Raw genomic sequence first — 15,038 nt, 5'->3', positions numbered from 1 at the left:
ACAACGTGGCGGCATTTAAGTAACACGCGAAGTAAAAATGTTTAGAAAAAACTGGACTAAACGATGGCTGTTCGATTCCACAATAGAAATACCAAAAGTGACAAAATGGAGACGTAAAGTCGAAGTAAATACATGTAACAATGATGAAGAAATCGGGGATGTTCGTGGTGATTTTGCAACGGAAGCGTGCGACTTGGGAAGTAACACTTCGCCGTTAAAGAAGCCGCGGACAACTTTAGGTGATTGTTTACCTAGTTCATCCAAAAAAATTGAGCTTGGAAAATCATTCAAGTCTTCAAACACTGCATCGCAAATGGCGATTCGAAGTGCAGAAGGAATAATAAGAATAAATTCTACGCAAGAGTGTGTACACAATGAGCTGGTCGATTGTGTAGGTGAGTCGATCGAGTTAAGTTATTTTAAACCGTTTTGACGCGAAAATCATAAGGTATGAATTTCTAACAGAAAGTGTATTTCATTTGAAACAGATACCAATGAAATAAATGAAGGAAGAGTAGAAGTGGTTCAAGATTGCCGGCAGGTAATAAACCCTGTAAATGTAGACAACTGTAAAGAAGAATTAACTTTACCCCTTGATGTGTGGCAGAAAATGAGTTGTGAAAGCGAATTACAAGAGTGCAGTGATTGTGTGGACACAGAAGACAGCGATAAAGACCTTGATCTGACTTATTGTGACACGGAACCATTGTTAGGTAATCTAAATTTTAACGAGGAAATTCCAGACATGGAGAGTTTCAGGAAAACGCCTTCTGCAGCTACCTCAAGTGAAGAGAAATCGCCCAAAGATGAGCAAGCTCTTTATCAAGACTCTCCAATTACTCTAGGAGAGAGTTCTCTGTTGCTAATGGCTTTTTCTGTTCGTCACAAACTTTCTGGGATTGCACTTGAAGACTTGTTAGAGCTCATTCAACTCCACTGTCCGAAACCGAACAGATGTATCACTGAACTAAAGGAGTTTCACTTGTTTTTTCACGCTTTAAAGCACCCAATTGTTAAGCACTTCTACTGTCCGAACTTGATTTGTAAAGTTTACGTAGGTGCTTCACAGCCTGAAAATGGAGCAAAGTGTGTAGTTTGTGGAACTCAACTGACCACTTCTGCCTACTTCATTGAAATACCTGTAGTGGAACAACTTAAGACAATTTTAGCAGGTATGTTTATCACAATGCATGAGGTTAAGACAAAAATTGTTCTTTTATCATATGGTTTAAATGATGTTTCCAAACAAAATTGCAATAAATTTTTTTCTGAAGCAAGGCAGAAGCATTTTGATTTGTACGTCTTGCCACAGTTGTACCAAATTTGGGATAAACCAAGCCATATAATTATAACAATTTACTTCATGTTTTATTTTATGAATTTTGTGGTGCTGGGTTGCATAGTTTGATTTGCTAGTGAAGTGTGAGAGAGCTTTCCAAACTTGACATTTGAGTTTAGTTCAGGAAAGAATTCAGATGACGTACTCTAGGCATAATAGAAGCACAACACTTTAAAAGGGGCTTCAATTAAAAACACTGTATAGTTTTTTGCAAACATCAGGATGACAGCCAACAAACATTAAATATTGACAACAAGATGGATTGAAGTGTACCAACTAAATATGAGATTTTCGACTGGTAGGAGTCTCCTTTGAAGATTTTTAGCAGCAAAAAACATTAGCTATTTTCTAACAAGTTAATAATATTGAATACAACAGTCCCAGAAATGGTCCAGAAACTTCAGTATCGCTTCACACGAACCAAGATTGATCCTCATGCAATCGAAGATGTCTATGATGGGGAACTGTATAAGAAACATGCCTGCCCTGGTGAATTCTTGTCCAATCAACACAACATATCATTTTTGGGCAATACAGATGGTGTTACCCTAATACGGTCTAATGGTTATGGAGTTTGGCCTGTTTATCTGGTAATCAATGAGATCCCACCCTCTGAAAGGTGTGTTTGCTATTGCTGTTATCCTAGCTAGCTAGTACAACTTCATTCTCAGGAAAATGAGTTGCACTGCATGCCATTGTGACTGAGGCAGGTTCTGATGTTGTTATTTGAACAACGAGACAGACTTATAGCCACAATAAAATTTATTTATTCAGGAAAGTACAAAACAAATAATACTGATAGAAAGAAAGGGTGATTGCAAGCTAAAAGAAATAATAAATGACAAATAACAAATCAATAATTTAAAATAATGAAATAAAACAATTAGTAAAAAATACAATCTATTGTCATACAATAGCAAGGCACTAAGAAGACAACTTTAAAGCATTGCATGACAGAACAGTAATCATTGTGTGACACTTAAAAGACTTAATCCTCTTAACCAAACATAGAACTATTGAATGGTGGGCTATTCTTAGAATTATACATGAAATGACTGAAAAAAAGTCAATGCTGATAAAACAATAGCTCAAAACAACATAACATTAGATAAGACTAATTTCAATCACAATTTCATATTTTCCTTCGACTTAAAACTAGGAAGACTGGCAAAATCTCATTCAGTGACAGGACAACATCTGTCATTACTGATGGACTAAACAATGAAGACTGTAGTGAAACATCTGATTTCACCAATGAACTTTCAAGTATACAGATAAATGCAATGTTCTGAAAGCTGAATGCAATCTTGACACATTTTGAACATGAATCAACTAATATAAGGATTCAAACAAAGACTAAACAATTGGATTGAGATAAGTACACATGAACCATATTATTCTTGAACTCAAACTGTAAGACATACAATAATAGGTCAAATGTGACATATACCAAATCCTCAGTAAAATAGGTCACTAACTTGAGGTTACATGCACTGGAGTTACTTTTTCTGTGACCAAGAGGTTCTGAGCTTGTAAGTGCTGGTCTTGACACTCTGAACTACTCAGTTAAACTAACTAACTGTACTTCTTTTATAAGGATTAATCCAACAATAGCGGGAAATACTCTAAAATTTTGGAAGTTAGGTGTGATTATTCTAAAGGAAATTTATGATGCAAATCCTGTGTGTATAATAATTTGGTTATCATAGGAAATAGTTAGGTGTGATGGTGTGAAAGGAAATTTATGATGCAAATCCTGTGTGTATAATTTGGTTATCATAGGAAATAGTTTCTGAAGATGTAATTCTAAAATTATAACAAAAGATATTGCAATGTCAATTGTGAGCCTGGTCACACCATGTAGAAATACCAGGGTTCTCTAAAAAAGGGGACAATCAACTGGTCATTCATGTAAGGTTTATCAATGCTTCTTGTTCAAGCTTAGATATACAAGGGCCATGCATGTGGCAGCAATACAAAGCTTACATTGTTACATGTATGTGTACGTCAACAATAACGTGTTTGCCTTTCATGTCTCTAAAGAGATATGCTTTGTTATTGATTTTAATTCAACTTGTCTCTTTCATTTCAGATTCAGAAGGTGTAATCGTATATTTGCTGGCTTGTGGTTTGGGAAAGGAAAGCCACACTTTCCAACATTCCTTAGACCTTTCTCACTAGCAATACGTGAACTTTATTACAAAGGTGAATGAAAATTTGGACCTTTCTTAATTAACATACATTGAATTGAAAAACAACAAAAAATACACACTGACTTGAATTGACTGGTTGTCAATTCCAGATGCAATAAATTTCAATGTGCTGTACTTGTAACCCCTGCCTTATTTAAACAGGATGTGATAAGAAATGAATAACTCTCTTGTAGGTGTGGAGGTAACAAATTCTGTGACTATCAAAGCCATCTTCCTAGACATGTCTGTGGATGCTCCTGCACGGGCAATGTGGCAGGCCTTCAAACAATTTAATGGTTATTGTGGTTGTGGACATTGTAAGGAGTCTGGAGAAAACCTAGATCTTGGTCCTGGTAAGAAGAATCGTAGAAGGAGCTGTCACGTGTATCCATTCAACAGTGCTTTTGCCACCACAACAGGGCATATTGGATCAAGGAAGCATAACGAAGTTAAAGAACAAGCACTTGAAGCTTTAAGGCAAAAAAATCAAGGCCAGAGGAATGTGAGTTTTTTATTAGTGTAATAATTATATGTTTGCAAGGTAATTGTAAATGTACAAATTTCTCGCAAGTTTATTCAATTAAGTTACAAGCATGGGAAATTTTGAATTGAAGGTAAACAACAAGTTGCTTCCTAGTAAAGTCTTCCATGTGGGTTAAGCATTGTTTTGCGGCTTAATGCAAATATGTGATAAGGATGAAGATGCTTGGCTTGATGAAGATAAGTGATGAGGATGAAGATGCTTGGCTTTAGAGGCATTCCTTACTGCCAGGCAGGGTAGCTCCTAAGCAATTAATTATGAAAATGTTGCTTTTGTTGTTCTGAACGGCAGGGCTGATTCTTTCTTATTTTTATATTTAAGTTTGCTGTTGAAGGTGTCATTGGTTTGTCTTGGGGATTTGGTCTACCACAGTATGATGTGATAAGAGGAACAGTTGTTGACTATATGCACTGTGTCTGCGAGGGTGTAGTTGAGCAGCTGTTATCACAGTGGCTTGACAAGTCAAATTCCAAGGAGAGTTTCTATTTGGGCTCCAAAGTAGAGGAAATCAGTAAGGAGTTGACAACAGTAACACCAACTTGTGAGATAACCCGAACACCAAGGAGTTTAGCAGATGTTAAAGACTGGAAAGGTAATAACCCTTGTCTGGATTATAACACAAAGTTACATACCTTGCTTTAAGTGACTGGACATCCAGAAATACCTTTCTTAATTCCCTATAAAAGGGAATAAATATATAATTGACCCCGTCTTGTGTAACAACATTGCATGTAGGAGTTGCTAATTTTTGCGTCAGAGGAAGGGATGTGTAGATCATTATTATGTATCATGTATATAGCTAACAAGTTTAATTTTTATTTGGTTTAGCTTCTGAAAAAAGAGCATTCCTTCTATACTATGCAACACCACTGTTGAGCAGCTACCTGCCCAGTGACCACCTTTTCCTTCTCATGTTGCTAACTGGTGGGGTGTTCAGACTGCTTAAACAGTCAATTGCAAAAGGAGAATTACAAGAAGCATGCACATATTTGAAGCTGTTCACTGCGCAATCTCCTGTTTTTTATGGTAAGATTTGTGAAGGAAAGAATATTTAAACAAATTGATTTAGCATACAATGTACATGTGCACATAACAATACCATGTATATGAATTTCATTATTCCACTATTGATTCATTTTACCTGTTAGGCCAAAAGAAAGTGCAAAATTGTGCTGTATCACACTACTGTTCTACATTACAAGAAAAATCGTATATTGGAATATAATAAATTGATCATTTATTTGATGTTTAACCAGATGTGGAGACATTTACTTGTTGCTTATGCTAAAGCATTACAAGAAGTTTAGGCATTTGTAAAGTAATAAATAAATTATATTTGCCTCTAGTAGTGATTCTGCTGAAATGACTTTGTTCTGTTTCAGGCAAGAGGTTTCAAACATTTAACGTTCACCAGCTGCTGCACCTGGCAGAGGTTGTTGCAGACCTTGGTCCATTATGGTCCAACTCTTGTTTCCCCTTTGAGGATTACAATGGTGATTTGAGAAATTTATTTCACGGCACTAAAAATGTGGATGGCCAGGTTTGTTATTGATACAATCAACAAAATAATATGCCTGAAGTAATGGCCATAGTCATGAGTACTGTTGGTGCTGCTGTTGTCTTATCACTACAGTTTTATGTCATCTTCAGATTGTTACTGCAGTATCAGTAATACAGAAATTACCTGAAATTGCACAAGCCACCACCACATCTCCTGAGGTTAGGACTTTTTATGAACACCTTACAAGCAAGCGTTACAGTACAAGGTAACCTTAAGTCTTTGTGCATCTTTTGATGATCAAGGCATCATTATTCATTTCTTAGACTGGCTCTTTAATATTACTTCACCAGTGTGGTATCTTCACTCAACTACAGTCTCACAGTCCTTTTTTACATGATATTCTAAAAGTTTATTTTCAATGCTCTTCTAAGTTGCTTGGAGTTTGGTTTGTAGTTACATTCAATTCCTAATAACAAATCTTGACTAAGACACTTTTTTGGGGTGGTATTTTCTGTCCCAGATCATTGAAAGAAAAGATAAGTGAAAAAGCTCATGTCCTTGGCTCACTTGAGCGTGTGTGGGGTGGCTCAAAACTTCTCGATAAAAAACAACTTGAAGCTCTTCCAAGGCATCATGGAAAATTGTGGGTGTTCCGGCGATGTCTTGTGGATGGAATCTTGTACCATAGCAAGAGTTACAAACGTGTTGTAGCACGAAATGATTTTACTGTTGAATTCCAAGACCTTGAGGGTAACAACAACTTTGGTACAATACACACCTATGCTAAGGTTGAAGAAAAATGTCAGCAAGCAATTTGTGCTTATCAAAAGTGCTGTTGCAATTTGGCCAGTAATTATTATGGCATTATTGAAGTTTTGGAGAGAGATTATGACCAGCTGCCTAAATACCGAGGGAGGACAGTGGTGAACCACATTACAAGAGTTAAAACATCCAACAGGTACCCTCCTGTCATTTTTTAGGACTAATATTATTGGTGTGTGATATTCTGTGGTGGAGTTCTTATTTTAAAGAAAGAATATATTTTTCATGGCGTAAACAGGTGGAGCAAATTTTACGGCATGTTAGCTTTTTTAATTGCATGAAATTTTTATATTTCAAGTATAGAACTTTTGTTAACTCTCAGAGCCTGGCAGGTTAAAGGCTTAATTGAGTGAGTAAACCATGAAAATCAGTAATAATAGTTAAGTTTGGCAAAAGTTAGTCAGTTAATTATTTTAAGTACAATTAACTAATCTTTCAAAGGGTATTTATCTATTCAGCCTTGCAATGTAGAAGAAAACAAAAAGACCACACTTACATGGTGCTTTAAATTATTTTTCTTTCTTTCAGACTTATAGCTGTTCCTGTGGAGAATATATTGAGGAAATTTCTGATAGTGAATGTCTCATCAGGATGTTTCTTGTGTATGCTACCGAATCCTTATGAAAAAGACTGAGAGTAGCAATTTTTTTTATGTATGAGTAACATGTCAATACGTGTTTTAACGCTGCATGTGCACTAGAAAAAAATTACAAGGAGCTCTCAATAGCTCCATACTCAGAGATTCACGGCACCCAGCAGAACTCCTATATGAAAAAATTAGGTTTGTGTGGTGACCCAAAGGCAAGTGTTAGTTGTCTGAGGTACCTAGGCTGCAACCTTACGGCACAGAGCCCTGATGTTTGAACCACTTTCTTTGAAATTTTAAATAGTCACTCTTAAGCAATAGGGGAGTCATTTTATGCATTTTAGAGCTCTTGAAATTGAATATCTCTGTGGTTTACAAGGCACAGAAATCTTGTTCTTTTGCTAAGCCTAAATGTTCCTATTGATTTTGGGCTGTTTTTGTACAGTTTTTCACTATGTGGAAAGTATATAGTGCTATATAAATATTTGTTTTACCCAAAGTGATTGATATAAATTGTTAAATATAAATAAATAAGATGTATTTACAATGTGTGTTAGGGCAATGAGTGACTTCTTCAAACTTACTCGCCTGCAGTATAGCAAGGATACATACTAGTATGTAAAAGCTGTTACCATTTTTCAAAGTTTTGTATTGTTACATAGTAAATAAATAGGATGTATTTACTATGTATGTTAGATCCAAAAGTTATACACTCTACATTGCATAGGAAATACATAGCAGTATGTAAAAGCTATGTTACCATTTTTCAAAGTTTTGTATAGTTACATAGTAAATAAATAGGATGTATTCACTATGTATGTTAGATCCAAAAGTTAGGCTCTACATTGCATAGGAAATACATAGCAGTATGTAAAAGCTATGTTACAATATTTCAGAGATTTTAATTGTTACATAGCAAATAAGTAGGATGTATTTACTATGTATGTCAAGATAAAATATCAGCCCATGTAACACATAGGTAATAAATAGCTATTTAAAGACTATGTGAAGTTCTAAAATAGATTTTACATAGACGTTTAAAACCTATCAATTTTTTCAATAGATTTTTCATAGTATCAACATAACCTTTACATACACTACACTATGTGGTTTGCATGCAAAATAGTATTTACATAGGCAGTCTCAAGCATTGCATAGGTAAAACATAGCTAAACATAGTAAAAACATACTATTAGCATAGGCTTTAAATATGTCTGATTCTACAAGGGTGGTTTGCCTCCTGCCAGTGGGGATTTTTAAGCACTTGGTTAGTTTACATTGTGGCTGAAAAGCCTCTTAGGGGGAGCTTCAATTTATGTATTTATTTATTTATTTATTTATTTAATTATTTGACATCTTGGTGTGCATATAAATGAGGCAACAGAGGAAAATGAAGGCTCATGTAGTTGCAAACAAAGAAAAATGTAGTTCAAAGTCACACATGAAACAGTGGAAAAATCCTTAAGGTTTGCTCATGCAGACTCTAATTTATGTATTTATTATACGTTTTGTTTTGTAGCATCGCTGAGTACTCGACGGGTGGTACCATATTTTCTTTAGCCCTTAGGGTCAGTTGAAATACAAATAACAAGTAAAAATAAGCAGTGCTACCACACACCAAAACAACTAATAAGTTATTTATTATCTAGCATGCCAAATTGTTCTTTTGCTGCAGGCAAATTTCGCTGACATTTATTTAAGGGGAGTGCGTGACAGAAGTATGCGAAGCAGAATGGAATTGGCGTGTTGTCATGTTGCTGACATTTCTATTTTCTGTAATAAATGATGAAACTTCATTGTCATCTAACTGCTTTTCTTTGTTTGGTTTATCTAATAAATGTGGATCAATATTTGCCAGCCATCCCAACTCTTCGTCATTAGAAAAGTGATTCAAATCATCAGCCATTTTTGTTTGGAACTTCAATCCAATTCCTTGCTTGGGCAATGCAAGAAAACCTGTCTAATGGGTTCTCTGGAGTACAAATACTGCTTGATATTTGTACTTGTTGAAGGCATTATTTGTACTTCATGGAGTGTAGTTGGATAATAAAGCTGTTTACTGACACATGTAAACTGTACAGCACATTCAGACTTTTGTGCCAAGTTTGGAGCCATCATTTGTTATTGGTGTAGCAGTAGCTTTTCATTCCTTTGGAGAGGCTTTTGCAAGTGGCCTGTACTCTAGTCAGCAGCTTTTAAAGAATGCCAACTTTAAATACTAAACTAATATAACTTCCAAGGTTTGATTATGAATTCTCCCCTCTAGCTGCTACACATTTCCTTGTGAATGAGTTACAAGAATTTGGTGTTACACTGTAGATCAAGACAACAACAACTACTGATAAGTTGAAGTATTCTCATTACTTGATTACTGGATAATGTGAGGATATTATAAGGAGAAGTTACAGGTTAATCACTTTTGGGAGTTAAAGGGTTACAGAACTTGTTCAACTTCACTTGTCACAATCGCTATGTAAAATATGTTTCTCAAGCAATCATGCCCTTTTGTTTGTGTTTGTTGATTCTTTTATTTTTTTTATAGGTGTTCTTGTTGCCACTGGTGACATTGTCACACAACAGTTTGTTGAGCAGAAAGGGGTAACTCACAATTTTGCCAGGACAGAATGTATGGGTGTAGTTGGTTTAATTATTGGCCCTGTGTTGAGAACATGGTACCTGACGTTGGACAGACTTGTTCCTGGAGTAGCAAGGACTGCTGGCTCCAAAAAGATGCTTCTTGATCAGGCCCTCTTTGCTTCATGGATGATTTGTTTCTTCTTTAGTGTTGCAGAGACTTTAGCTCAGAAAAGACCTTCTGAAATTAAAGAACTGCTTCAGGAACGCTATATAGAGACAATGATTACCAATTACAAAATATGGCCTCTAGCACAGGTGATTAACTTTAGGTTTGTTCCAATTGAGCATCATGTGGGGTTTGTTCAGTTGGTAGCAATATTTTTGAATGCGTATTTATCTTGGATGGCCAACAAGCCAATCCCAGAGGCCACCTTGGAAGGTGTGAAATAGATTTTCTCTCTGCTGAATAAGTTATTTACACAAAGAAACTTACCAGCACAATATAAACTAAAATATGCACAAAAAGTAAAGGTATTTGAAAACAATACTGTTGTTTTTAATCATATTTTCTCAATATTCATTTTGCCCTCATTTACATTAAAAGAGAAGATGTTGACACTTATTTCACAGTTGGTGTTGGAGTTTTTGTGTCTGTGATGGAAGGGGGGGGGAGTGGGTTTGGATAGAGGGAAGGAGTCTGAAGGATTAGAGGCCTTGACAGTTAAGGAGCTTAATCACATCTAATTCACGTAAACTTTCTGGTTTGGGTGATCAAAAAAGGATAGCAACCATCACAGTTTTATTAATGAGTAACTTTTATCAAATATCAAATGAGATTATCACAGCAGTTACAAACTTTTAGCTAGGGAAACAGAATAAGGAAAAGAAGCTAATTTGCCATCTAAAGCTCAGTTGCAAACCAGACATACTTTTAAACAAATGTAAAGGAAGTGAACACACAGAATTGTGTACTAAAAATTTTCACCTGTATAGGACACTAAAATCTCTCCTGACAGTACTATTTCTCCTTACTGTCTGTCATACTTTTCATATGTTGTGAGTTTGGAGAATTTGGTATGGGATCAATTGATAATCCTGTTGTTGATAGTTTTTTCTATTTTCATCGTGTGTTTGCATGACATTGTATTGATATTGCAAGGAGAAATTCTGTTATGTTTGTGATTTAGAGGGCTGAAGGGGAAGTATGCTGCAGAAACTATTTATTTATGTGTACATCCTATGTTTTGTTACCCAACAACTGAGGGCATACATAAATGTCCTCAAATAAAAAAACATTATAGAGAGCCTGGTTGTTGGTGATGGCTTGAATAAATTTGGGTGCTCGTTGAAAAAAAATTCAAAATGGCTGTCAGTTGGAGAGGGTGTCTGGTTGTGGTAGGAATGGGGCTAAGAGTGGAAACATTGAGAATCTAATTAGGCATGACTGATAAGATAGATAAGTAGAATTCTATTTTCTTTTTTTTTAATGCAGTACTTAATTGTGGGCACCTAATTGGATCTTTTGTTCCTAACTGGGCTCCAAAGAAAGCAATTGGCCTGGGCTGCTAACTTTTAAAAACTGGAGCCCGAAGGGCTCCCAAAAAATTGTCATAGAGTTTTTTTTTTTCCAGTCACCCTTATTTTAATCAAACTGTTCACTAATGGAATTATTTTTGGGTTTGTTAGCTCAAGAACCGAACCAAATATGATGAATAATGGTAATTGAACTGAGTGGATTGCAATTATTTTGTATAGGTAATCACATGATTTCAAGTGCAATTTGGAATAAATAAGCACGAGGAAATTTTTCAAAGACTAACAATGCATGAGCCCATAGGGTGAGTGCAATTTGTGGTCTTTTAAAAAATTTACAAGTGCTTATTTATTCCAAATTGCAAGAGAAAATCATGTGATTATCTATTAATGATATACATGAAAAAAAGACGAGGTAGCTTCTCATAACTATGCAGAAGAAAAGCGCGCGCATCAGGTGCAAAAAGAATTTACTCAAACCCTACAAGTGTCATGTACATTGACATTGACATTGACCAATCATTCTGACCAATCAGAATGTCTGGTTTGTTTCTTTCTTTGCACTGAACTAACCCTCTTCTGCACTGAATTCACTCTCTTCTGCACTGAATTAACTGAAAACTGCATTCATCTTAACCAGTCAGAACTGAGATATTTTTTCATGTATATTGTTAGATCTGAACTCATATGTGTGTTTTCAAAATCAAACAAGCAAAATGTGGGAGTTCAATTTGAAATCACAAGTAGGATTTCAGACCAAAATTTTGTGATCCGAAGTTCAATTGCCACTTTATTAGATCCATTTTGAAATCACATTATTTAATAGCCAAATCGTACATTTACCTGTAATGTGATTGGTTAGTTTAAAAAAAACCTTCAAATCTGATTGGTTGTTTTGTTTTACTGTTCCATTTTCATTGGCTGAGGAAAAAATGTGATGTAAAGCAAAAGATAGTGCAATTTGTGATTAAATAGCACCACTGAGAGCCAATCTCATTGCAAGGATAACCAGTGATTTCAAAATGGATAAGCCATTAATTTACATAATTTGAGAGAGCAAAAAGTGAAGCCCAATAGGGGATAACCGATTGCAGAATGCTGGGCCCTTGCAGTCACCTAAGGAGGCTTGGAAGGGTTTTCCACAATTCCCATTGGGTCTATAATAGTTCAAAAGATTACAAGAATGAGATAAAGAAGACTAGATGCATTATCCAAGTCAAGACTGGGTGTAACCGCTAGTGCTCTTGCAGTTCGGTATCTAGAGTCTTTTAAGCGTCAAGTTGGAACAGTAGATACATACATGTACATCAACTATTTACATTACATTAAGAGTAGCTTTAATATATTATCTCAAGAAACCTGAATCTTATGGTAATTAAATTATTTGGACAATTAACTTTATTCTTTCAACAGAGGTGTCCTGATTGCTCATTTGAGAGCCCCATAGCCAGCAAGCATTGCAAAAATGCTGGCTGTTTGTTTGAATTTAAAAAGAAGGAAAAGGATTGAGAGTGCCGTCATAAAATGGGAAAGGTCAATGCAACCATCCAGAGAGAGCTTCTGGAGAAGAGGGTAAAACTACATTTAGCTTAGTAAGATTTTGTCTTGTTTTTGCTAAAGAACAATGCAGTACATGGCACTACATTTACAGAAACAAGTGTTTATTTTGTACTGTTTCTTATTAATTGACTGTGAACCCCCAATATTTTTCAGGCTGATATATTGCATGTCAAGTCAGGCTTTGATGTTGCAGTATTTTACCGGGCCAAACATGGAACCGGGAAATCATTTTATTACTATGGCACCCCTGGACTTGGGGAGGAATTTGTAAGGAGCAATTCAGACTTTGCTCAGACAGTTAAAGACATGTTTGAGGCATTCAGTGTACAATATGGTGAGAACTTAATGATTTTTATTGGCCTATGTGAATCTTGTTAAACTTAAATCGCTTTTCATATTCAATGATATCTGAAATTGTCATAAGAAAATAATATTATTAATTTCTTATCCAGGGTTTAAATCAGCTGATTAGACACTGATTTTTGCCAGTGATCGGTGAGTTATGGATGACTATTCAATGGGAGTCCAACCTGTTAGTAGATCATCAATTACTTAATATTTATTTCATTGATTATTCAGTGTAATAGAGCATCAAACCATAATATTTTGTATAACTGAATAGGAGCCAGTTAATATTGCAGTTGTCTACCTGACATCTGTTGTTAACAGAGAACAAAAGAGGTCCAGAGAAACAAACACTTCAAAAAATCAGTGACATTGGTGAGAAATCAATAGACCACAAAACTCTTGGGTTTTTATTGCGCATCAATTTCTCATTGTTCTCACACAATTAATTCTCATTGTTCTCACACAATTAATCACTGATTACTCATTCATCTATATTTGATCATTAATTAATTATATTGATGTCTCGTAGTGTCCAAATGCTTAATCTCTTGATTTTCATCTCAAGGTGTGTAATGCCATCTAAAAGTGGCTCAAAAAACAAGACAGTTTTCTGTTTTTTGGAGACTTTTAGAGCTAGGTGCAATTTTTCAAGCTTGGAACTGCACATTTTGAATTGCTGCGCAATTTTTTTTTTTTAAGGTAACTCTCCACTGTACCTTTTGTTGAGTTTAAGTCATAATTAAGGTAGTACTGTTCTGATGCATAACAACAAACTTGACCCTCTTTTTGCCATCAATTGCATCTATCTTAAAAAGTAAGCCAGTAACCCATACAATGTATTTGTTTTTATAAAAATCTTTTTATTACACACACAAGAAGATACAGGTAAATTAGAAAAAATTATGCACAGTTACGGTAAATTTTGTTGACATTTAAAAAAATGGAAATTTCAAGATTGGAAAAATACCACTCCACAGTTTTTATTAAAATTTCACACATGCCTTCTGCCTTTGTAGAAGAAGAGTACTACAAATACCCGAAGGCGAGACTGACCTAGTAAAAGGAACAAGGAAAACTTGAAGAGTACTTTTTTTCATGCTGTTTTTTATCTGTTGATAGCCGGCACAATCGATCACAACATCAACTGACATCAATTGGAATTTTTATTTGTATTCCAGCAAAGCAGTTTAAAAGGATTTTTTTTTTCATTTGGAATTGCCTGAAGAATGGCTGTTTTCGAAGATAAAAACAAGTGATATGCCAAACACCTCATTGAACTAGGTGGAAACATAGACTTCGTTCCACCATGTTTGTTGTGAGCTTTGCAAACTTGAACTCTTGGGGACTTTCTCAGTACTCCTCTGGTGACCATGATGCTTAGCGCTAAATTGCATGCTAGAGCCCAGACTTCTCACTGAAATATTACTTTTTTCAGCCACCTTAACTTTGCTATGACGCAGTAAACTAATGTTATTTATGTAAACTAATGTTATTTATGTTATGTAAACTAGTCCTCATTTTGTTTGTTTCATGTATTCTTTTCTGATGTCTTTAATATTTAGGTCTTCCTCCTACCACAGCCAGTCCTCAGGATCCTCAACCATCTTCCAACTGCCCTTCTGCTGAAGGTGCTTATGCCATGATTACTTTGTTATCACACAATTTACTAGTATATTTTTGGTGTTTATTATTTTTTAATAACCATTGTCTGTTCTGCACCTACCAGCAATTGATCTTGAACGTCAACAACCCACCAACTGTCCATCTTCTCAAGGTGCTTAAAACCATGATGTTTAGTTGTTATTCTACCATCAAATAATATTTTTGGTAGCATACTCCTCATTATTGCTTCCTTATGTATTCTCTGATTTCTTAAAATTGTATTTAGTCTCTGCATCCACCACAGCAAGCATTGCTCCCCACAACCCACCAACTGCCCATCCTCTCAAGGTACTTAAAACCATGTTTACTTTGTTATTATACCATCAAATAATGTTTTTTTGTATCCTACTTCTCATTAATGTTACCTCATGTAAATT

The 15,038-nt window shown here is 35.3% G+C and overlaps 2 protein-coding genes, 1 long non-coding RNA gene and 1 pseudogene across 14 annotated transcripts in view; all 4 read left to right on the top strand.

Annotated features, from left to right (window-relative positions):
- Positions 1-8,783, top strand: LOC148738210 (uncharacterized). Of its 2 annotated transcripts, XM_088750190.1 has the most exons (11): positions 1-395; positions 489-1,172; positions 1,718-1,958; positions 3,432-3,544; positions 3,726-4,033; positions 4,394-4,664; positions 4,901-5,098; positions 5,455-5,612; positions 5,723-5,838; positions 6,094-6,531; positions 6,924-8,783. In XM_088750190.1, the coding sequence occupies exons 1-11, from the start codon at positions 38-40 to the stop codon at positions 7,027-7,029; spliced, it is 2,991 nt and encodes a 996-aa protein (XP_088606316.1). In that variant the 5' UTR covers positions 1-37; the 3' UTR covers positions 7,030-8,783. The 2 variants fall into 2 exon arrangements, with proteins under 2 accessions (XP_088606316.1, XP_088606317.1); XM_088750191.1 differs by lacking the exon at positions 6,924-8,783 and having other exon boundaries at positions 5,723-5,791; positions 6,094-6,256.
- The window catches only part of LOC148738207 (uncharacterized), a 214,876-nt gene that overhangs the window by 197,151 nt on the left and 2,687 nt on the right, over positions 1-15,038 (top strand). The window lies entirely within an intron of this gene.
- LOC148738209 (mitochondrial inner membrane protein Mpv17 pseudogene) lies at positions 8,086-10,180 on the top strand (annotated as a pseudogene).
- On the top strand, positions 9,732-14,949 carry LOC148738208 (uncharacterized). 5 transcript variants are annotated; one of them, XR_015997016.1, is made up of 6 exons: positions 9,732-9,873; positions 12,505-12,663; positions 12,805-12,985; positions 13,104-13,146; positions 14,562-14,627; positions 14,888-14,949. It is a non-coding gene; the product is annotated as an uncharacterized LOC148738208 (long non-coding RNA). The 5 variants fall into 5 exon arrangements; XR_015997017.1 differs by lacking the exons at positions 13,104-13,146; positions 14,888-14,949 and adding exons at positions 13,565-13,698; positions 14,726-14,773; XR_015997014.1 differs by having other exon boundaries at positions 12,805-13,146.

The sequence above is a fragment of the Stylophora pistillata genome, chromosome 2, assembly GCF_964205215.1.
Source record: "Stylophora pistillata chromosome 2, jaStyPist1.2, whole genome shotgun sequence".
Lineage (NCBI taxonomy): Eukaryota > Metazoa > Cnidaria > Anthozoa > Scleractinia > Pocilloporidae > Stylophora > Stylophora pistillata.
The sequence above is the reverse complement of the archived record's forward strand: the minus strand, read 5'-3'. Positions and strand labels throughout refer to the sequence as shown.